General features: G+C 38.1%; 1 protein-coding gene across 1 annotated transcript; it reads left to right on the top strand.

Moving 5' to 3' along the window:
- The first annotated feature begins 1839 nt into the window (after nt 1-1839).
- On the top strand, nt 1840-17419 carry LOC148424134 (NADH dehydrogenase [ubiquinone] 1 alpha subcomplex subunit 10, mitochondrial-like). Its single transcript, XM_088415983.1, has 10 exons — nt 1840-1991; nt 4866-5034; nt 8326-8541; nt 8611-8697; nt 9206-9327; nt 11118-11197; nt 11826-11880; nt 11944-12029; nt 17045-17153; nt 17247-17419. The coding sequence occupies exons 1-10, from the start codon at nt 1917-1919 to the stop codon at nt 17313-17315; spliced, it is 1068 nt and encodes a 355-aa protein (XP_088272109.1). The 5' UTR covers nt 1840-1916; the 3' UTR covers nt 17316-17419.
- Nucleotides 17420-21818: the final 4399 nt, after the last annotated feature.

Here is a 21818-nt window from a genome sequence, read left to right on the forward strand (position 1 = left end):
CACTGACAAACACACCTAAAGTCAATTTGGAATGTCCAGTATACCCATAACGCATGTTTTTTGGCTTATGGGAGGAAACTCTAATAGTCCCCCCCCCCCAAAAAAAAAACAAAAAAAAAAAAACGCAGGTACCAAGAGAAAAAAGGAAGGCCAGCGCTGGAATCGAATCCACAACCTCTGCACATGAGGCGGACATGCTAACCAGTCTGCCACTGTGCATATTATAAACTCTCATTTCCAAAGCATCAAATTCCAATGTCCCATTATGAACATGGGTGTCCTCCTATGCCGCTGTGCTGATCCTTTCTAGTTATACACAGATCAAGTTATGTGCAGAGCATAATGTTTTAATATACCCAGCACAGGCTCAAGACACCCTGTGCCAGATGTATCTGAATGTATCTCAGCCTCCTGCATGTTTCCCAGTAAGCAACCCATACATTTCTCTGTATTCCATATTTGGAATCTTTATTTAGGTGCTCTGTCACTGTAGGTCAAAACTTAAAAGATGGTCAAAAGAGGTGCAGTTTACTTGTGCGCGCAATAAAAGTGAAGTAAAAACCAGTGGCCCACCCATGAAATATGAGGTGACTGTCAGTTGTTTTAAGAGTGGAGTGAGCCAGTGTGTCACTCTCTCTCTCTCTCTCTCTCTCTCTCTCTCTCACACACACACACACACACACACACACACACACACACACACACACACACACACACACACACACACGCACACACACACGCACACACACACCCACGCACACACACGCACACATGCCTCAGAGTTCCTCTTATGTAAAGGTTTCAAGTACCAACACCGACAGCTGCTGGCTGCATGCAGCACAAGTACAGTACCATTAAAGACTGACTATCACTTACCTTTTGTCATTATAACTTACTCTTTGTCACTTGTCTTCTTTTCATGCTTTAGGAAAGGATGAGACTGTTACCTTGCAACTGATGTGTAAATCAAAGATTATTTCCTCATTTGTTCAGTATATTTAACTGAAATGGCAAAAAATGCATGTCAATAAGGAAAGGGCATTACAAAACATCAAAAGCATGGACAAATTATTGGTTGTTGATTTCCAATTCCAGGGGCTTATTAGTTAATGTTGTCCTTGAATTCTCTCTTGAATTGTTACCCCTCATTGAGTCATAGTAGAGCAAAAGATGGTAAACAGTTTAACTCAAGGTGACATTATTTTAATCTGTAGATGGATGGATATTTTAAATAGTGTAATTTAAAATGTTTGCAATTATAATGGCTCTAAGAAAGTGTATGTTTAATTAGATTAAACAACATAATCCTGATATGTTCTTTTGGCCGAATGAAGACATTTTGTTTTGGGTTTTTTTTTTTTTGTAATTGCAAATTGTATCGCTTAAGCTTGGAATGGAAGATACGATATACTTTTTTGACATTCATTTATATGAACCATTGACGATGAGGATGCCTTGTGTAATACATTTTTGGGGGCATTCACCTGACCCACAAATATTTAATGCCCATTGTAATAAATTCAATTTGAAAAATCACACAAACTAATGACATCAACATAGGGTTCTGACTATTCGATCGTTGCAAAAGCGTCCTGGCTGGACTGTCAGTTTAATGACTATACTACCCTCTGTAGGTGAAAAGGAAGAGGCACGCGTTGTTTTAAAAACATACTAAAAATCTCTGATAAATAATTACATTTCGTTAATTTGCAAAAACAACAAAGAACATATTTAAATAAACAGTTCGTCAAATAAACGTCAATAACTGCAATGTATGTCAGGCACCTACGAGTCACCTATTTACGTATATCGACTGAGACAACATTGTGTAAGGCCCCCATAGTGTGACGTACAATTCAGGAACCAGTTAGCTGTGTTTCGGGTCAAGACGAAAGGGTCCTAGAGGGCAGTTGATCATGGCCCTGAGGGCGATCCGGGTGGTCTTCCCATCGGTGGCAACCGCTATCAAAACCGCAAACGTTGTTCAAAAGGTATGAACTCAAAATGCACGATTGCTGTTCCGTATGGCGTTCTTCTTCTACAAGGACATGCTAAACCAGCAGGCTAGCTCCAGCCAGTAGCACAACCCAAAGGCTCTAAACCAGCCAACGCAGTGATTCTCGTGAGACTGAAGTAAAGTCATAACACAATCCAATAAAACGATACTTGTGGCCTTTGTTTACTTTTGGCAGGAAAACGCGAACTGCTCTCGATAAATGTGTACAGTGGGAAGACTTATCAGTCAAATAATCGAAAGAGACTTTGTTTACATTCTGGGTCCCCAACATGTATTTTTGAATTTACACGATAACGTCAGCTTTATCTTATTATGTTTATGTGGTTATTCTTAATACACAAAAATACTATAAATTAATCAAAACATCACAGAAGGCGCCTTGTTTTTAAGGACAAGAGGGCAAGTATTTTTCAGAGACCTCAGTAAGTCTTTTAAGGTATACGCTGCAATCTTAACCCATTCCTCTTTACATAACAACTCAAGCTCCGTCAAATTAGATGGAGAGTGTTTGTGAACAGCAGTTTTTAGGTCTTCCCACTAGTTTCTATGGGATTTAGGTCTGGACTTTGACTAGGCCAGCCTAACACATTATGTTTTTGTGTGTGTGTGTTTTCTTAAACAGTCCACTTTAGCTTTGTGTTTAGGGTTTTTGTCCTGCTGAAAGGTGAATCTCCAGCCTAGCCTCAATTCTGTAACATTTCTTTGAGGCCCCTTTCAATCATAGATTTCTTCTTTCCACTCATTAAGATATGTGTAGCGTACCATTGGTAGTTGCCCCATGTACTGCTTCCACCAGCTCAGCGGCAGTACTTCACATCTCTGCTGGAGTCATCTCCGGGCACATGGTTGTGTTTCTGACCAGTGCTCTCCTTATTTGATTTGTTTGTTCATTCCTTGTCCGACAGGCCTCCGCGAAAGGTTAAAATCTTGAGAAATCTTTCTATTTTAATGCTTTAAAGTTCTCCACATCTTTATCCCTCACCTTTCTGCTGTGTCCCTTGGCCTTAATGATGTTGTTGACTGACCAATATGCTCCACCCAGCTCTGAGGTACTCTCAGAACAACTGATATTATACTGAGAGTAGGCATGGGACGATATCAGAATCTGACGGAATGATAACCTTGAGCAAAAATGTCATGGTATTGCAGTATCACGGTGTGAAAATCACAGCTCTAAAACAGATCATTTTAAAATATATTTTGCCAAATAGACATTTTCTAGATCATAAAAAGTTTTATTGTTAAACAAAATACATAATAAGGCATTTGTTACAATAACAAACATTTACAATGCAAAATTAAAATAAATATGTCAATAAATTCAAAACAAACCTTCATTGATCAAAACTGGTTTTGCTCACCAATAAGTTGATACATGAATTATTTCTGATTGAACACTCAATTTAAACTGAACTATGGACACTGTGTATACAATAAGTACAAATGCACAATAACAGTTTTAAAAAAGTATAAATGCACAATATTTTTAAAACCGAAATCAACTACCATCGAGTTCAACCATTATGTGTATTAATTAATTAATAGTACAATGTGGAATCTGTCATTTCATGTTAACGAGAGTAATTTTTCCCTCTGGCACGCAATGCTCAAACAAATATCCTCGCTGTGTGTCAGTCTCGCTCACTCGCCTTCTATCTGTCACTAGTGCGCTCACTGCAACCTCATAGCTAGCTCACAATGTCACCCGCTCGTTTTTGAAAGTCAAACATTTACCAGACAGCCGTCTTCGTTTGTTTGGACGAGCGGAAAAGTTCCATTGATTCGCTTTCTTGACCCACACTTTAGCTTGATAGACGATTTGCGTCCTATCCTGAGTGTGTGTTAACTATAAAACACCTGAGCGTTGCGACAAACCTGGAGTTAAACGTGTTTGCTGCAGCCAAAGACGACTCACATATGAGTCACAATGCTGCAATTCGGCACACAACACGGGAAAAAAAAACAAAACAAAAAAACTTACCGATTTTGACAGATATGGACGGTTTTAAAAGACCATCACTTTCAAAATCCCGATGTATTACTATTACGGTTATTGGCCTATGCCTAACAGAGTCGTACAGTACGTACAGGTGGTCCCTTTTCAATCGTTAGAACGACGTGTGAACATTCAGCAGTCATTAGGTATATATTAAAAACATTGTAATACGCTCATAAAAAAGCTGTATTAATTGCTACTGTAGTGCACACCCCACTTATCACTTTATTTTTTATACAAAAATAGCCTTGTTAATCATTTTGCTTTCACTTTAGTTGTTACGTGTGTGAAGTTTCAGTAAAAATAAAAAATAAGTAATATTTAATACTATCATAACATTAATAATGTTATATTAAATAGTGTCGATATTTAAAAAATCTTAATATCATTAATATTATTTAATATTAATATTTAATTGAAAAATAATCATAAAAATGGAAAACAATTAAAAATAAACAACACTTGGGCAAAACAGCATGCTGGCCTTTGGTGTGGTAGAGGTTTGGGGGGCTATTTGCCATTCATCAGAATGGGAGCATGGTGGCCTGTGATAATTATTCACAGACGAAAGTTGGGAGAAAATGGTGCCTACCTTGGTACCGGGTGCAGGAAAATCCTGGCTAGACGCCAGGTTTTTAACACACAGGGGAAAACAGGACGATAAATAAAATCATATTACAGTAGTATACATTTTGAGTTTTACACCCTCGAGACTTTCCATAAAAAAACAAAATACTGAACATCAAATTATCTTAAGTGTTGCTTGTTATAGATAACATTTAAAAAATGTTCGTTATTTTCTCTGCCTCTTGAAGCCAGTTCCTGCATTGTTTTGTTTTTTTGTCATCCAAGGCATCGGTGCACTTGACAGTGGCGAGAAAACTGGAGTACGGCTGGTGGGCGTATGCATTGGGTGAAAGGACCACACCGCGCCTGAAACAGTACAGCAAGATTATTTCAGTGGATGGCAACCTAGCGTCAGGCAAAGGAGCGCTGGCACAGAAGCTGGCCGACAAGCTAGGTAAGTTTTTAGTTTGTACATAGTTACGGTTGCAAAGTCCAATAAGGCTCTGTGTTGTTAAAAATACACAAAAGACGGCTGTAAATAAAGTAAGAGTGCATTAAAAATAAAATATTTAACCTAAACTCTGCCCAAGTCTGTAAATTTTGGACAATTTTCAGCTGATTAGTATTACTTTTCTCATGAACCATATATATACATTTTTACTTCCGGGCTCCGCAGGTACACGTTAACATGGGCAATGTGGGAACAAATTAAAATCTTCTTCAATTGTAGACCGACTGTTCTCAAATGGTCCAAAGAGTACCACTGGGGTAATGTGAAGGCATTTGAGGGTACAGTAAAACTCCTCTACAACGAAACCTGCACGAGCAAAAACATCCCCCAGTGTGAAAAAAAAATCCATGCATTGAACCCTTTCCTTCTTTCTTACATCTTACTAAGTACTTGCAATTTTTTTTTCTGCATTTGTGTTGCACTGAAATTCACTACAGCGAAAATACAGTAAGTCTGCAGCAGAAGTGTAGCTTGGTTTTTATACTTGATGCGCCTGCACACGTTTTGCAGCACTTTATACTCGGTGCTATATTCTTCCATACATGGCATTAAATGGACTCTACAGCATACAAATAACTCTATAACAGAGGAAGAGAATCCTGGTTGATTCAAATGATCTAAATTCTTAAAAGCGTTTTTAAAATCTCTCCAATGCATGGTGCTTGCCAGGAGTTGTGTACAGTATTTAGATCACGGTATTCCTTTTCAGATGAATCATTAAGGTGTTTGTACTGGCGAACTTCCATAAGCAATAGTTCGTCCGCCATGTTTTCCGCTCGTAAAGAAATTCCTGAAGATACGCGTTGCGGAAAGTCTGTTCTGCGTAATTAATTAATTAATTTTTTTAATGTTGGATGGTTTTGTTTTTAACTCAGATTGTAGTTTGCACAACACGCTTATGTTTACTGTCCGAGACATAGATTTGCTATAGTGAAAAGTCCCCTGTTGTGAAAAATTTCTGACTGCAAATATGATTTTGTTGTATAGGAGTTGAACTGTATGTGTAAGATTTAGTAAAGGCAGTCTATTGTATTGTATTCTATTTACTTGCTAAATTGTGTCAGGATGACTCCATTGCAAAACATCTGTTTTTATTTTGATCACTTTAATTTAAATTACAGATAGTTTTTATATAGATGCCCAGATGATCATGTAACAGATGATGTTACACAATCTATCTTCTGGAGATGCCGAATAAGACACTCCTATATTTACCTCCACAAATATAGTTCCAAAGGTCATTAAATCAAGTATGGATAGCGCAATAGTTTTATTTATTTATTTATTTTTTATTTCAATCCAAAAATGTTCTGTACTGGTTAAGGCTACTTGACTGAAAAGAAATATTATCGTTGACAATGCCACAGTCACAGCACTGATGAAACTGTAATATACCACCTTCATCAGTACGCTGTGGGAGTACTCTTGCTTGTTTTGATCCAAGGTGTAAGGGCCAAATACATATCACATGTTACCTAGGGGTGATGCTGTGGCTTTTATAAGCCCTAGGGAGGATTGATCCGGAAAGGCAAACGGTTTTGACCGCAGGTACGGTAAAGGTGCAACACTCGACAGTATTCACTGATGATTTATGTTTTCTTATACGCAGATACCGATGACAAGGTTAAGTTTGCGTGATAAATCCGTTCCACGGTTGGGATCGTAACGTGAATTTGCCGTATGACGGGCATTCCAAACCTATGTTAAATAGTAAATGCGTGTAAAACCCCAGGTAAAAACATAAAAATTGTACATACATATTAATAGTTGGTATCAAAATAGTATAGTGAGTGCTACTTATATATAATACTGTATACGTGTATACAATTAAAAATCAGAAATAAAAAATAAAGAAAGGATTTATTTACCTTGCCGTGAGAGCTTGTTATGGCCATATTCCATAGTGAGGGTAGCCTAGCCTAGCTTAGCCTTTTTCGTATTTTGTGATTATCTCCAGCTTACTTTTCTCTTAAACATCACTAGCAATCTTGGGACCCATGGCTGACCAATTCAAGGTTGAATTAAGCACTGAAATACACTATAAATACGTTTTGGTAAGCACTAATAGGTGAACAAAGCTTTAATGTTCCCCCACTTTGGAGACCGTGACACCGATCAATAGCAGTCCAGCATCTTAGTGCATCTGTGACACCGACCAATAGGACACCAGTATCCTAGGGAGTCGTGACACCGACCAATAGCAGTTCAGCATTTTAGTGATGTTAACGGTGACACTTGTATAGCGGAGTCACGCACGCACACTGACTGCCATGTTTGAGGAGTTTTTGTCGTAGTGTGAAAAAAAAATGGCGTAAAGAGCAGACAAAAAAAAAAAAAACACCGCAGTCTACATCATAAGGTGAAAAGAAAAATGCAAGCCAGGAGCATCGTAAACCGGGGGGGTCAACTGTACAGTGGGCCCCCAAGTTATGAGATTATTCGATTCCGTGGTTGGGCTCGTAAGGCGAATTCAATGTATGGCGGGCAATCCAAACCTATGTTAAATAGCTAATGCGTTTAGAACCCCAGGTAAAAACATGAAAATTGTACATACATTTTAAAAATTCGTACCAAAATAGTATAGTAAGAGTAACGTATATATAATATACATGTATACAATCAGTAAACATCATAAATAAAAAATATAGAAAGGATTTATTTACCTTTGAGAGGCACTTGTTATGCCCATATTCCCTACTAGGGTTTCTCTCCAGCATCGTTTCCATATAAATCATTTTCTTACTTGTCTCTTTAACATCACTAGCAATATTGGGGCCCATGGCTAACCCATTCAACTTGAATTAAGCAGTAAAATGTGCTATAAATACGGTTTTTGTAACCACTCACAATCAAACATAGCTTTACCTTTCTACCATTTTGAAACAAGTGGGGCCGACCAATAGCAGACCAGCATCTCTGTGAGGAGACGCCCACCAATAGCAGATCAACATTGTAGTGACACGTTGCATGGAGGCATTGACGGCAACAGAAAAACGCCAGCAGATGGAGGCAAAACAACACAAATACAGCCAACCCCTTAGGGTCATGATAGTTGTTTTTGTCGCAAAGCCGAGAAAATACCTCAAAGAGGGGGACGAAGAGACCCCACATTCCACATCGCAACATGAAAAAATGTAAGCCAGGGATGCTGTATAATGGGTGTCCACTGTACTTTGGTCTGTATGAAGTGAACACAAGCCCATTTTTTTCGCCAATGAGTAAATGTTTCCTCAGGGATGCTCTACATGCCTGAACCTGACATCTTCTACTTGGACAAGATGTCAGGAGAGAAAGAGCCGCTTCCAGCCGACTTCAATGGCATGTGTAGCCTGGAGAAGTTTTATATGGACCCAAAAGCTACCGACGGGAACAGCTACAGGCTGCAGCTGTGGATGTACACTATGCGCCTGCTGCAGTACTCAGATGCCATTGAACACCTGCTCACCACAGGTGAAAACCTACCACAAAATCTTTTCTATACTTTGATTGTCATTGAAAATATTCTCCTGTGTTTCAAAGGCCAAGGAGTCATCCTGGAGCGTTCGCCCTTTAGCGATATGGTGTTCCTGGATGCCATGTTTCAACAGGGCTACATCAGGAAAGAGTGTAAGTGCTGTTTTGTCCCAGATGTCGAGCTTTTTTTTTTTTTTTTTTATACACACCAGGGTTCTGCGGAGAACACGCAACATCACCAAAGACAAGACACATCCACGAAACGACCTGTTTGAAATGCTGCAGTCAGGCAGACGATACAGGAGCCTGAGGGCCAGGGCTGCCAGACTGGCAAACAGCTTCTACCATCAAGCCCTCCAAACTCTCAACAAATCCCGCACAAACTAATCTGCCTTATACTGCACACATAGACAATATCTTGCACTATTTATTTTTGCACTACATGATATTCTGCACTACAATATTAGCACCATTGTTTCTGTTTGTTGTTTATTGCTATTTATTGCTCAATTATGGAATGTAGTCTGCTGCTCGGGGAAGTGAATAAGAATAAGAATAAGATTTTCATTGTACGGTACAATTATACATACGACAATAAATTTCTTGAATCTTGAATCTTCTAAACAATAACGTTTGGACACTGCTGCCTTGCCACTTACAGGTGTGCATCATTACAACGAGATCAAACACATCAGCATCTGCGAGTTCCTACCTCCACATCTCATCATCTATGTGGACATGCCTGCTGAGGAGGTGCAGAAGAAGTTGAAACAAAGCAACAAGGTAAGATTCACTAACCTCACCATTTTTGCAAAATTAGATTTTGTGACTGTATAAAATACTAACATTGTGAAACTGTACAGTAAACCTATCTGTACCTAAACCTAAATGTACAGTTGGGCCCCCGGTTTATGAGACCGTAACACAAATTCCATATTCCATCTAGGGAAAATGGCCATAACACGTGTCACTCAAAGTTAAATACAGCATTTGTTAAATGAAGTTGAACCACTTTATTTTCATGATAAGAAGCAAACTGACCAATCCATCTATAATTGCAAACAAGGTATTAAAATGAGATTTATTCTGTGTTAAGAATTCCTCAAACTCCTTGAGTTTGTATTGTTTCAAGGCATTAAGATGACATTTATTTTGTATTAAGAATTCTTCAAGCGCTTTAGTTTTGAATGTTCAGTAATATCTTACTTTGGAAATGTTTGCTTTTAATGTGGAAGGCCGCGTTATATTTCCGTTTACTGTTTTACCAGTTTAAGCCAAAACTGATTGCCTCCGTCACGTTTCGTGTCCTGTCGCACCAAACCTGTCCTATAGATGTCGCCCTATCACCTAATCATGCAAACGTAATTGACTGCAATTCAAATGCGTTGCCTGTTACTCGGTCCAAGTAATCGATCTGAACCAAGTATTATTTATTTTCCCAATCACGGAGAACCGCAACATAAGGATGACCCCCCCCCCCCCCCCCCCCCCGGACAAGCCATGATCTTTTAGTTTTAAAAATGTCATTTCTTTTTCAAGAAATTACACAAACCATTGGAGAAAAACTGCAATTCTGTTGTTGTGTTCTTTACAGTCCCTAGCTACGCAGCTGCTTCGAGTTTTGGCAAATTAAATGCAGGCATTTGTTTGACAGTGGAGTGTATGTGTATTGTTTACTAATGCTTAATCCAATACAGTCAAATATGAGCTGTTCACAGCAGTTGTTCACACTGTAACTGCTCAGACTAACTGCTGAATCTTGTCACAACAAAAATCGCAGCAACAGCTGAGCTTGTTTGTATTTTTCATATAATTGCCATTTTTGTTACAAATACCACTAAGACACGTTAGATTTTCCAATATTATGATACTTACCCACGCAGGCACAGGGAGAACATTCAAGCTCCACACGGGAAGGCTGGAGCTGGAAGCAAATGTGCAACCTCTGCATCGAGAGGCGAATGTGCTGTTTGTGCAATTGCGGTCAAGAAGTTAAGAAATGCATTGCATTGATTTCACTATCAGTTTCTTGTGGGCGAGTATTTTCCAAATGTGGTGTATGGAGAAAAAATAAACTGTCCCAGTCCAATTAGTGTACAAATAATAATGTTTCTTAGTAAAAATCTTTGAGCGTTCCCATTCCACACTTCGTTGCACAAGCACACTCATACTGATTTTCCCCAGATCCCTCTCTTCAAAAACACAATACAGACTTTCACACATCGTATTTATTTGTAATTTATTAAGCTTTATTCATTTATAGGACTCAAATTCAGCCTTCTTGTGTTCATCAAAGGTTTTTTAAGGAAAATGTACCTTAAAATCACCTGCAGTGTTTATATCTCCCAGGAGAGCTTCCTGTTACTGAAGCTTCAGAAATCGAACCCATTTTCAAAGCAATTGGCACAAATGGCTCTGTGCTTCTTTTGGCTACCACTCATTTTCAGTGTAGATACAACATTATGTCGATGTGCAACTTGCCGTTGCACCAATGATGAAACTTTCCTATATGAGTGGGTATAAAATCATATTTGAATTTACTGACTGAAAATTTAATTTATTTTTCATTTTAGCCATATCTTCAGAATGTGCCATTGGCATACCTGAAGAGCATTGAGGACAACTACAAGAAGTCCTTCCTGCCACAAATCAGGTGTGGGATGCATGTTCCTGTTTTGGCCATTTTGATGTTACTATGATTGAAAAAGTAAATAAAAACTAACATTTTATTTGGTGTTTGTATATTTATAATTTGCTAATTGAATAATGATGTCATTGATCAAATCTGCAAAATTAAACATAACATCGAAGACATGCTGGTACATACCACGGACATTCTGTGCTTGTCCATTGTTAACAATCTAAGAGTTTACAGCCAGTGGAGCTTTTTTGTTGTTGTGAAGTTTAATATTTGTCAGCATTTTTTAAAGAATTTTTAGGTTTTAATAGTTTTTTTTTTTTTTTTTTTCCCCAATATAAATCAGTTGACATCAATCAGATGTGAATTTTGGCTGTTTGTGGGCTGGTTCTTCAATCACCCTGGTTCTGCTTCTGACAAGATAGTGATAGGTTCTTTTATTTACAGTATTTTTTTTTTTTAATTTTGTCTGATGATAAGCTTCAAAACCCGCATCATGTTAATCCTAACTGTTAGCGTTTATCTAATATTCCATTGTCAAAATTTGTCGTTTTTGTAATGTCTTAGATGTTACTGTAACATTTAACATTGAACACAATTTTGTGGCTGATCATACTGTCAATACTGGTATTTTGGCTTTCAGCGAGAAGTCTGAACTGCTGGCTTACGACGTGACCCAAGTACAAGATGTCGAGAGGGTAAGAATCATTTACAAACTTTTTACTGTGGTACATTTAACTGAGACTTTTTCATCTCAATAGGTGGCAGAAGACGTTGAATATCTGAAGTTTGAAAAAGGCCCTTGGTTGGAGCAGGATGACGTCACCTACCATCACATGAGAATCCTGTGAGAGCTCTGTCATTAAAATGGAAATACAGTCAACCCTTTGGGCCAATATAAATAGCAAAAATTGGAAAGTAATTGGAATAGTATAATCACCCCCCCCCCCCCCCCCCCCCCCCCAAAAAAAAAAAAAAAAGGCTAAGAGTTGGGGTGGATTTAACCAACTGTGTTCTACATATAAGAATTATTATACATCAACAAAACTTGCCTGTGCCTAATGATTAGCAGTTGAGAATAGCGTTAGCATGCGAACAATGACTTGTTCACTCACATTGGGACAATGCACACCACAGCTTTTCAAAAAATGGCGATGGGTATAGGAATGGTAGCAATAAGATGAAATCGTGCATCCCAGCGGTTCGTTACACACTTATCTACAGATTCTCGTGGTATTTAGCAACTTTTCCATACACATCAAGCCAGCGCTGGGCCCACTGTCAACAAGGTAGCTTGCGTTGTACAATGTCTCCTCAATTCATGATCTAGTACTGCGGAAATATAATGATAATATGTGATATATGTGTCGTCAAGTAAACAAATAGAGCTGGTCATGGGTGTTTTCTGTTTTAGAGCGGAACAGAGTTGAAGCACTGCTATGGGTTGCCAGATCCAATTTGAAAAAAATGTAATATAACTTAATTTTGTCACCTTTTTAAATTGGAAAATATCCCCAATACCCCCCCCCCCCCCACACACACACACACACACACACACACACACATTTTCTTTCTCCCTTGCCATTTTGCAACACTGTAGTGATGTGACGTTCACCAACAAACCAAGTCTTTTGAACGGCTCTTCACCGTGAATGGTGGGACTAGTCTGTGTCAGAATCCATTCATCTCCCCCTCCCATGTTCATAGCCCCAGCCCTGCCCACCACACACTCCAGCAGAGCGCATCTATCTTAGAATGTTAGCGCCAGACAGTTGTAGGTGTGTTTTTGTTTTTGGTTTAGTTTTTTGTGTTTTTTTTACTTTGCAACAAGCTTAAAAAAGGCACATGGAACGTGTGCAGAGAGAAGGAAGGTAGGGGCAGAATTGAAGTGAAGTGAAGTGAAGTGAAGTGAAGCAGAGCGGAGGAGCTACAGAAGAGGTTGTGTCGACATGAGTGGGTACGGGCTAATTTTGATAGATGTGATAGCTTTGGTCAGAACATCTGTGACGCACATATGCTAGTCAATGTGTGTAAGGTGTTCTACATGTTTGTACTGTATTTTGCTGTCAAAAAGTGTTTTTGCCCTACCTGATTCTGTATTTTGTATATTCCTTCAAAGGTTTGTTTTCATCAAACTAATATTAATATCACTTGCACATTGCAAAAAGTGCCAGACCAAATACAAGAAAAACATTCTTTTAGGCTAATTTTCTTGTTTTAAGCAATAAAAATCTGCCAATGAGGTGACATTTTTTTTTCTTGCCAAGAAAACCTAATTCAGGACTTTTTTTTTTTTCTAAATGTTTTTAACAGTGATTTGAGTAAAGAAAACACACACAAAAACTGAAGTTCTTAATATAAGCAAGTTACAAATTAAAATAAAGCAATTAGTTCAAAGGTCAAACTTAAAATTTTAAACAAACTTGCAATTAGTACTTAAATTTACACTAACAATTCATCTATTTACTGATAACATCAGGAGCAACTGGGTGTCGAGTGTCTTGTTCAAGAACCCTTTAACAGGGTCACACCGGTGTTGGGATCGAACTCACATTCTCTGGTTTGGCAGATAACCACTCAGCCATGCCACCAGTAAAAGATTCTTCAAAATGTAGCTCGATCTTTTTTTTTTTTCCTCGTCTGAGCTTGGATTTATGAAAATTGTATAACTGTAAAGTGTAATAAATATTTTCTAATAACTTTAAAAAATACCCATGTAAAATATTTTCAACAATTTTGCTTTGCTATCATTTCCATTTTTAGAAAAAAGTGTTTTGAGCAAAGAAGTCTTGATAAGAAAATGCTAGATTTAATATCTTGAAATAAGCATTAGATTGTTTTTGATACACAGAATATTTTTCCTATTTAGATATAAAATAGAATCTATTTCTTATTAGAAGCATTTTTTACTTTCCTAAAATTGACATTTTGCAGTGTAGTTATCCCACTGATGTACCACATGTATAATGGCGTTTCTAAATGACGATTTCATTTACCAAGGGGAGAAAAGAAACACCAAACCTATCTGATCTTGATTAAATGAATATGCTAAAAACCCCACAGAAATCAGGAAAGGGAGAAACAATTTTTCTCAGCACCGTACTTACAGTAGGCTGTACAGTACACTGTGTGTACAATTATGAGCCAGGTTGTAATTTTGAGGATTAATTTGACTTTAGAACAAATCCAGAACTCTTGGTTGACCCAAAATGTTAATAAACTTCGAACCTAAATATTTAAGAGCGTGCAAGTGAGATTCTGGCTTTCTTAGAAAAATCTCTATGTCGACACAATTATTAGTCAGCTGTTAGTGTGCACCATTATTATGCAACCAAATTAAACATGGAACATTTTAAAATAATCTGTGTCCAATATAGCCACCATTCTTTTCAATAACGGTTAGAAGCCTTCTTCCCATAAAGTCTGCCAACTTCTTGATTTCTTGACGATCATCTTTTTGAGCAACCGGAACCATAACCTTCCATACACGCTTCCGAGAGGCCTACTGTTTTCCTTCAGAGCAAATCTCCTGTTCAAGTTCTCAAAATCACCACAGATGAAGAAGAAGGCCACTACATTTTTCTATCATCTTAAACCCTTCGTTTCGGCAGATCGTCTAAACAGGCCATTATTAGGCACACATTTTGCTGTTTTTAAGTCCTAGACAGGCTAGAATTTTCAGGATTTAGGATCTATTTAGTGGTACTTAGAATTTAACCAATGACTGTTAGCGATGCTATTTTGTCTGTCCAGACTATTGGCCCAAAGCGGCCGCTGTGCACAGTAACGGGTTAAGGCTTTAACTGGCGCGCCACACAGTGGGGTACTTGAATGCATGCGATTGAGCATTGTCCTTTATAAAAGCATGGTCTGAAAAACTAACCTCCAAAAATTGGCAGTAGATTTGGGAGTTAATTTTTAGTCCATCTTCAACCCAAAAAAGTCCAATTAGCTCATGTTTAATAGTACTAGCCCACTCCATCTTACTGGCATCCGATCGAACGTGTTTTGTGCCAATTACTGATCCTGCCACAGGCCCATCCATCTGGTCCATCAGGACTCACTCTGATCTCTTCAGTCCAAAAGACCTTTGAAAAATCTGTCTTCTGATATTTCTTGGCCCAGTCTTGACTTTTCAACTACTGTGACTTGTTCAGCTGAGCTCGTATTTCAGCCTCGCTTACCTTGGCCATGTGTTTTTTGCAACCCCGTTGACTATTTGCAATGAAATGTTTGATGGTTCTGTGATCACACCCTAGTATCTGAGCAATTTCAACAACACTACATCCTTCTGAAATAATATTTACAATTTTTTGACTTTTCTGAGTCATTTCTTTTTTTGCCCCATTTTGCCTGAGGAAAAGAAGCTGCCTAATAATTATGCACACCTTGATAGTGGGTATTGATCTCCTTAGGCCCCACCTTCCCTCGTTATCCAAAAACACCTGATATGCTTATATCTAATAAGCATTCAAGTTTATAGAACTTTGACTTGGAAAATATGCATAAAAATGATGATCTAGTCAAAATACTCACTTCACTCATAATTGTGCACACAGTGTAAAGACAATAAGAAGCTATTGAATGTTTCTTTTTTATTAGACTTGTCACTATGTCTAAATTAAGCCGAGTTTCCCACAAATCGTATCATGCCTAAACATACTTAATACTGAAAATATTTTTGAAGAAGTTAATATTAAATGTCCCATCACATGAGTATGACATGAATTGGTATGTATCACTTATCCCAATGTTTAGTTTAAGAGTAAAATACTTGTTTTAAAAAGTGCTCGAAATAATTCTCAGCAAAGAACCAATGGTCCGGTCCCATCACTACAAAACTCTACAAGAAAGCTCCATGTTGAAAATGGTCCTGGAAATACGTATCTGGGACATGTTTATTAGGCGCATGTTTTTCTATTTATAAGTCCTAAATAGGCAAGAGTCTTCAGAACTTTTAGAGAAATTTAGGGATACGTTAGAATTTAAGCAATGGCAGCTACGGACGCTTTCTGCCTGTTTCCAGGACTGTCAAACTCATTTTTATCATGGGCCATATTGTAGTTATAGTTTCTCTCAGCAGGCCGGTATTACTGTGAAGTCAAATCAATTTTAAGTTTGTTTGTCACACTTTACTTGCTTTTGAGATCAGAGACAGGGAAAAACTGTTCCAAAGAGATCTTGGGAAATAGAAATTCTTCCTCACAATTGAAGAATGAAGTCAAATCAGTATTTTGCGGGCCACATAAAACGATGTGGCGGGCCGAATCTGATTCCCGGACCTTGAGTTTGACACGTGGTTTAGAACTATCGGCCGAAAGCGGCCGCTGTGCCCAGTAAAAGGTTTAAGTCGACTTATTGAACTTGTCCCTCCCACCCGGCAAACACTTGGTACTCCATTTTAATGGCATCTTAGCATGAGAAGGGTATTCGGAAAGAAGATTATGATATAGCACGGGGATAAGGAACGTCAGTCAAGAGCCCCGTCCTTCTTGTTTTGATGTCTCCCTCTACCAACACACCAGTTTCAGAAGATATCCGATCAGCAATCCCTGTGGATGCCTGATAACTATCCATGAATCAGGTGTGTTAAGTGAGAGACATCGGAAACAGGCAGGATACGGCTCTTGAGGAACTGTAGTTACTTACTGCTGATGTAGCATTAAGTGTAAAGAGGTGATTTTTTTTTTATGTGTTGTTGCTAGTTAGGTTCTACGGGGAAAAAAAAATTGCCAGGGAGTGATTTCCTAATGGTTGGATCCCGAATCGGCAGGGCTTCAGTGTATGCAGGAAAACAATAAGAGGCATTCTGACTTTTAGCTGTTTTTGTTTTTTTTTTTTTTTGCATTTTGCCATTTTCAGTGTTGAAGACAAGGAGAGGGTGGCGTCGTTGACCCATATACCCAAGTTTCTTCCCGAGATCACCATCGGGGCACACGACTACGATGAAAAATACTACGCCTACAAATCGGTACAAAGACAGGACTTTTTTTCAACTTTTTTGCTTGACTTGCTGCCCTATTAAATTCTGCTGTATCTTTTTTTTTTTTTTTTTTTTTTTTAGCTTCCTGGGAAAAAATATGCTCGGGGCTATAACGCAGATGTTGGAGACAAATATATTTGGCTCAAGTGAGGAAGATCCAGCGACCAGTCACCGCAGCGTCCATTGTTAGCATTTTGTCTCCACTTGAACGTCCTGTTATATATGTCATAAAAGAATAAAATTTCTCCTACACATTCTCTGCATGTGATCTTGGAGGCTACAGTACACACACCATTTTTTTGCCGGTTTGACAGTTTTTGGTGCCCCGCCCCCTTTCCATTATCGTCGACCTGCCATGTTTTCAAGACAAATCAAATTGTAATCGTCAGTCCGTCCGAAATGCATTTTAAACCAAAATTAAAAAGGCGTCAAACAGGTGCGGGAAAGAGTCAATTGTGGCATTATGACTATGATTTCACCACTACTGAGGTATTGTAGTAACCCTTAAGAATGCTGATGAGCAATGTTCCCTCTAATTTTCAATGCATCTGAGCATTCACATACAACTCCCTGAGCAGGCTTTGGACCAAGGTGCGCATCTTCAGACATGCACGCAGTGAGTCACCATGTGCATATCTGACATCGCTCCCAAAGGGACCTATATCACATAACTCACATTTTGTCATTAATGAGCAAGGCTTTGAGTATATCCAGGGGCCTTGCTGCAGCCCTGGACTGAGCCAGCCAAGTGTGTACATTCGTGGTTGGTGCTTTGATGACAAGAATTCATGTGAACAGCTTGACATGATAATGTTCAACTTTTAAACGTGTGGACCGGTAATGTGCTTCTGGGTAGTTACAGTATCCCCCCATTTATGAGGGGATAGCTGAGGTGACAAGCGTCGTCCAGGACCAATACGGGAGAATGATGCATCTATGATTGACATTTTGCCAAACAGATCACAACAATTTTTGTTCGTTTTCAACAAGTTTTTTTTCTTTTTTTTTTTTATCTTGAGCAAGAAGTGTTTTAGACATGACAGTGTTATGTATGTTGCACTAGTCACCATGGTAATAAGTCACAAGTGTAAAAAAGAAAAAAAAACTCACATTCACTGAAAGAAGCGTATTCCTTTTTTACTTTGTGAGTGGATGTGCCACTGCTCGTTTGTTTCGCCAGGAAAAGCGCTTAGCATTTGCGTCTCTTAACTCGGCACTGTATGGGCTGTAAAAGCAGGGAACGTAAGCACTGTCAATGCATATGATTGTCAGTACAGTGTAAGTGAAACTTATATCATCGGCTGGACACTTGTCACAATGCAAAATGGTACAGAAAACAATATTGGTCTAATTAATCAGAAAAGATGAGGTCTAATAATAGATATTATTTAATACATTTATATTGCATTTTGTTATATGCGCAGCATAGATTTTCTTGTGCGCTGAGAATGTGCAAGCAGTGCGCAATCGCACACGCGCGCAGTTTAGAGGGAACGCTGCTTTTAACGCCAATATAGTTAGCTAACCTGCACTAGGTATATAAGCAGGGACCGTATGCAAGCACTGTCAATGCGTTTGATTGGCTGAATACTGAAGTGAAACCTACTGTATCATTGGCTTGACACTTGTCACTCACTGTCACAATGCAAAATGGCACAGAAAACTGGTCTAAGATGAGGTCTAAAATGAGATATTATTGAATGTTTATATTGCATTTTGTTTTATGCGCAGTATAGATTTTCTTGTGCGCTGAGAATGTGTGAGCAGTGCGCAATTGCACACACACGCAGATTAGAGGAAACACTGCTGATGAGGCTGGCCTCCACAATGCTTTCAACTCCAGTCTCCACAATGCTTTCAACTCCAGTCTCCTGTAGATTCTATGGTGAATCCTATACCAATTTCCACAGGAGTTTCCACTTTCTGGTGGATCTCTTCAACATTCTCTCTTCAAGTATTCACACAATTATTAGAACAATGGCAAAAAAGAGCCCAATGATGGAATAAAAAGACGAGTGACTGAAAACATAATGATATAAAAAAGAGTGCGAAATCACGGTAAAAACCCAGAAAAAAAAAACACTGAACAAAACTGAAAATAAATCATTTGCAACCCCAAAATATTTAGTGACTACACAGTTTATGCATAAAAAAAACAAAACTCACACATAAACCACTTATACTCTGCCGAACTCTTCACATTGTATGGTATCAATGGAAAGCACAGCTTCTCTGCTTTCAGAATTTGTTGGAATGTTGCTGGTAGTGACACATCAGGAGTTACGACCATTTGAAAAACGTGTCATATCTGTTCAACAATGTCAGGTCCGCTTGCATGCTAATGAGCTATAATTGAAAATCAATGAATGAACATGTATGTATCAGATGGATTTTTTTTTTAACCTTTTCAGCAAATGATGTAGGTTTATGGAAGTAGGGCTTGTTTTGGACTAAATATTTTATTGGAATACTTTTGCTTGACATTTGTCTATGTACCTTGTCGATGGCTTTTGACATTTTGGGAACTTTTGAGGCTGGAAAGGTGAGTTCTACTAAAATGCTTGGCATTATTCAAATAGCAAGAAATTCAGTCTTCTGGTGGTGTATCATATTTGCTATGGGCAACAAGACGGGGTGACGGAAACCCCTGCAAGTTCTAATTAGCAACTTTACCACATTTGGTGGTGTTCGCACAATAGGAAACCGTTGACATTATTGTGAAAATAGTAGACAGAACTGAATCAGTTCACACACTTTTAAAGGCAGTGTCTACTGATTCCATTTTGTAGTCAAAGAAAGCAACCAATATCGCAAAAAGAGGCAAAACAGTTAGCTGTTATTTCAATTGGCAAAAGGGGAGCATCGCACTAACAGAATGTCCATCCCAACCATTACAACGGCAGACTAAGAACAGATTTTCTGACATTCTTATTCTGTCGTTTTTTAGTTAGCGTTCATGTCATTTATTGGTCTGTTGGGAATCGGGTGACTGTCGATGAGATCAACAGACAGCTCGTAGGTGCATACTGTCTGCCCACCTCTGATACTGGGTAAGTAATTAGGTGCACCTGGTGGTGATCGAACTGATTGAATAGACTGGTAGATAGGCTGCGACCAAAGGTAAAGCAATTAACCTTCATTAGATCAATGCTTCTCAAATAGTGGGGTGGGGCCCCCTGGGGTGGCACAAGGTGATGCCAACGGTGGAATGGATGACCCCAGGTGAAAGGCATTGTTCATGTCATGTGAAGTGTAATTGCAATAAAATAAGAATTTTTATTTTTAATTTAATTTCACGCATTGTGATAAACTTTGTTATTTTTTTTCTGTTTTAGAAGCTGTAACGCATATACGTGCTGTAAATAAAAATTGACGGTTGAAAGTCAAATTATATTGCTTTACTTATCTATTTATTTTTAGGTTAGGGTTAAAAATGTTAATGTTAAAAAGGATACAGGTTTAGGTATACTTATACAATTTTTGTAGATAATAAATGGATTTATAGTCAATGTGTCGGGCGGTGCAAAAAAATTTCAAACCCACAACTTTTGTTTTGGGAGACAACTACCACTGAGCCATGCCGGTGAACTTTTAAAAGCACGAATACAGTGATCCCCCCTACTTCACAGTTAATGGGGGGTGTCAACCCCCCGCGAAGTCTGAAACCTGCGAAGTAGGGTATCAGTTCCTAGATTTCTAGATATAGTTCCTAGATATAGCCGCAGTAACCATAAACAATCTTTTTTTTTTTTTTTGTATTTTTGCGTATTTTATTTCCTTTCTCCTATTTTTTAACATTACATTATCCTTATTAACATTATTATATAATCATTAAATAACTTATATTACTTAGTTTGTTGTGAATTTGTTCTGAGGACTGGTTATCTGCACCAAGACTCTGGTGAAAGAGTATGCAAGTCATTATGTTGAACTTAATTTATTTTGGCTCATGTATGGTGTATCATGTAGTATCTGTTGAATAATAAATCAATAACAATGTTAAAGTCAGTCAACTAACATATAAACACTTGCCGAACTTTAATCTATGAATTTTTTGTATTTTTAGCCGACATTAGCGGGTTAGCAACAACTAAGAACAACTACTAACTATAAAGTGCAACCTCTACACAAACGAACACATAAACAGAATAAACACTCATCGCTTACTAAACATAGGCAGTAGCGTGCGTTATCAACTTAAAAGATAATAAACTATAAATATGAGCTTACGTTGTCATTCACTACGTCACCGTAACGAGCCGAATGACGCACAAAGAACGTAAAACAGGAAACGGAAACGCAACGCAACCCGACAAATTAAAAGCATGTATTTCAAAATAAGATTAAAAAAGGGACGAACTCTAACTCTTGAAGAATTCTTAACATAATTATTAACTAATATTACTTAGTTATCTGATGAATAAAGCGCTGTATAATGTACCTTTTTGCTTTTTTCATTTTTTTCCCATTTTTTCGCATTTTTTAAATGTTTATTTTTATTTTGAAATATTTTTAATTTTTCCTGGAAAAACCCGCTAAGTACTGAGCCGAGATATCTGAGACCGCGAAGTAGGAGGGATCAATGTATATGAATTAGCTGGCTAGTAAATCCCACAAATATTCAAAGTGTAAATTCAATGGATATCAAGTGAC

This window comes from Hippichthys cyanospilos, chromosome 5 (genome assembly GCF_059441005.1).
Source record: "Hippichthys cyanospilos isolate Australia breed blue-spotted pipefish chromosome 5, RoL_Hcya_1.0, whole genome shotgun sequence".
Lineage (NCBI taxonomy): Eukaryota > Metazoa > Chordata > Actinopteri > Syngnathiformes > Syngnathidae > Hippichthys > Hippichthys cyanospilos.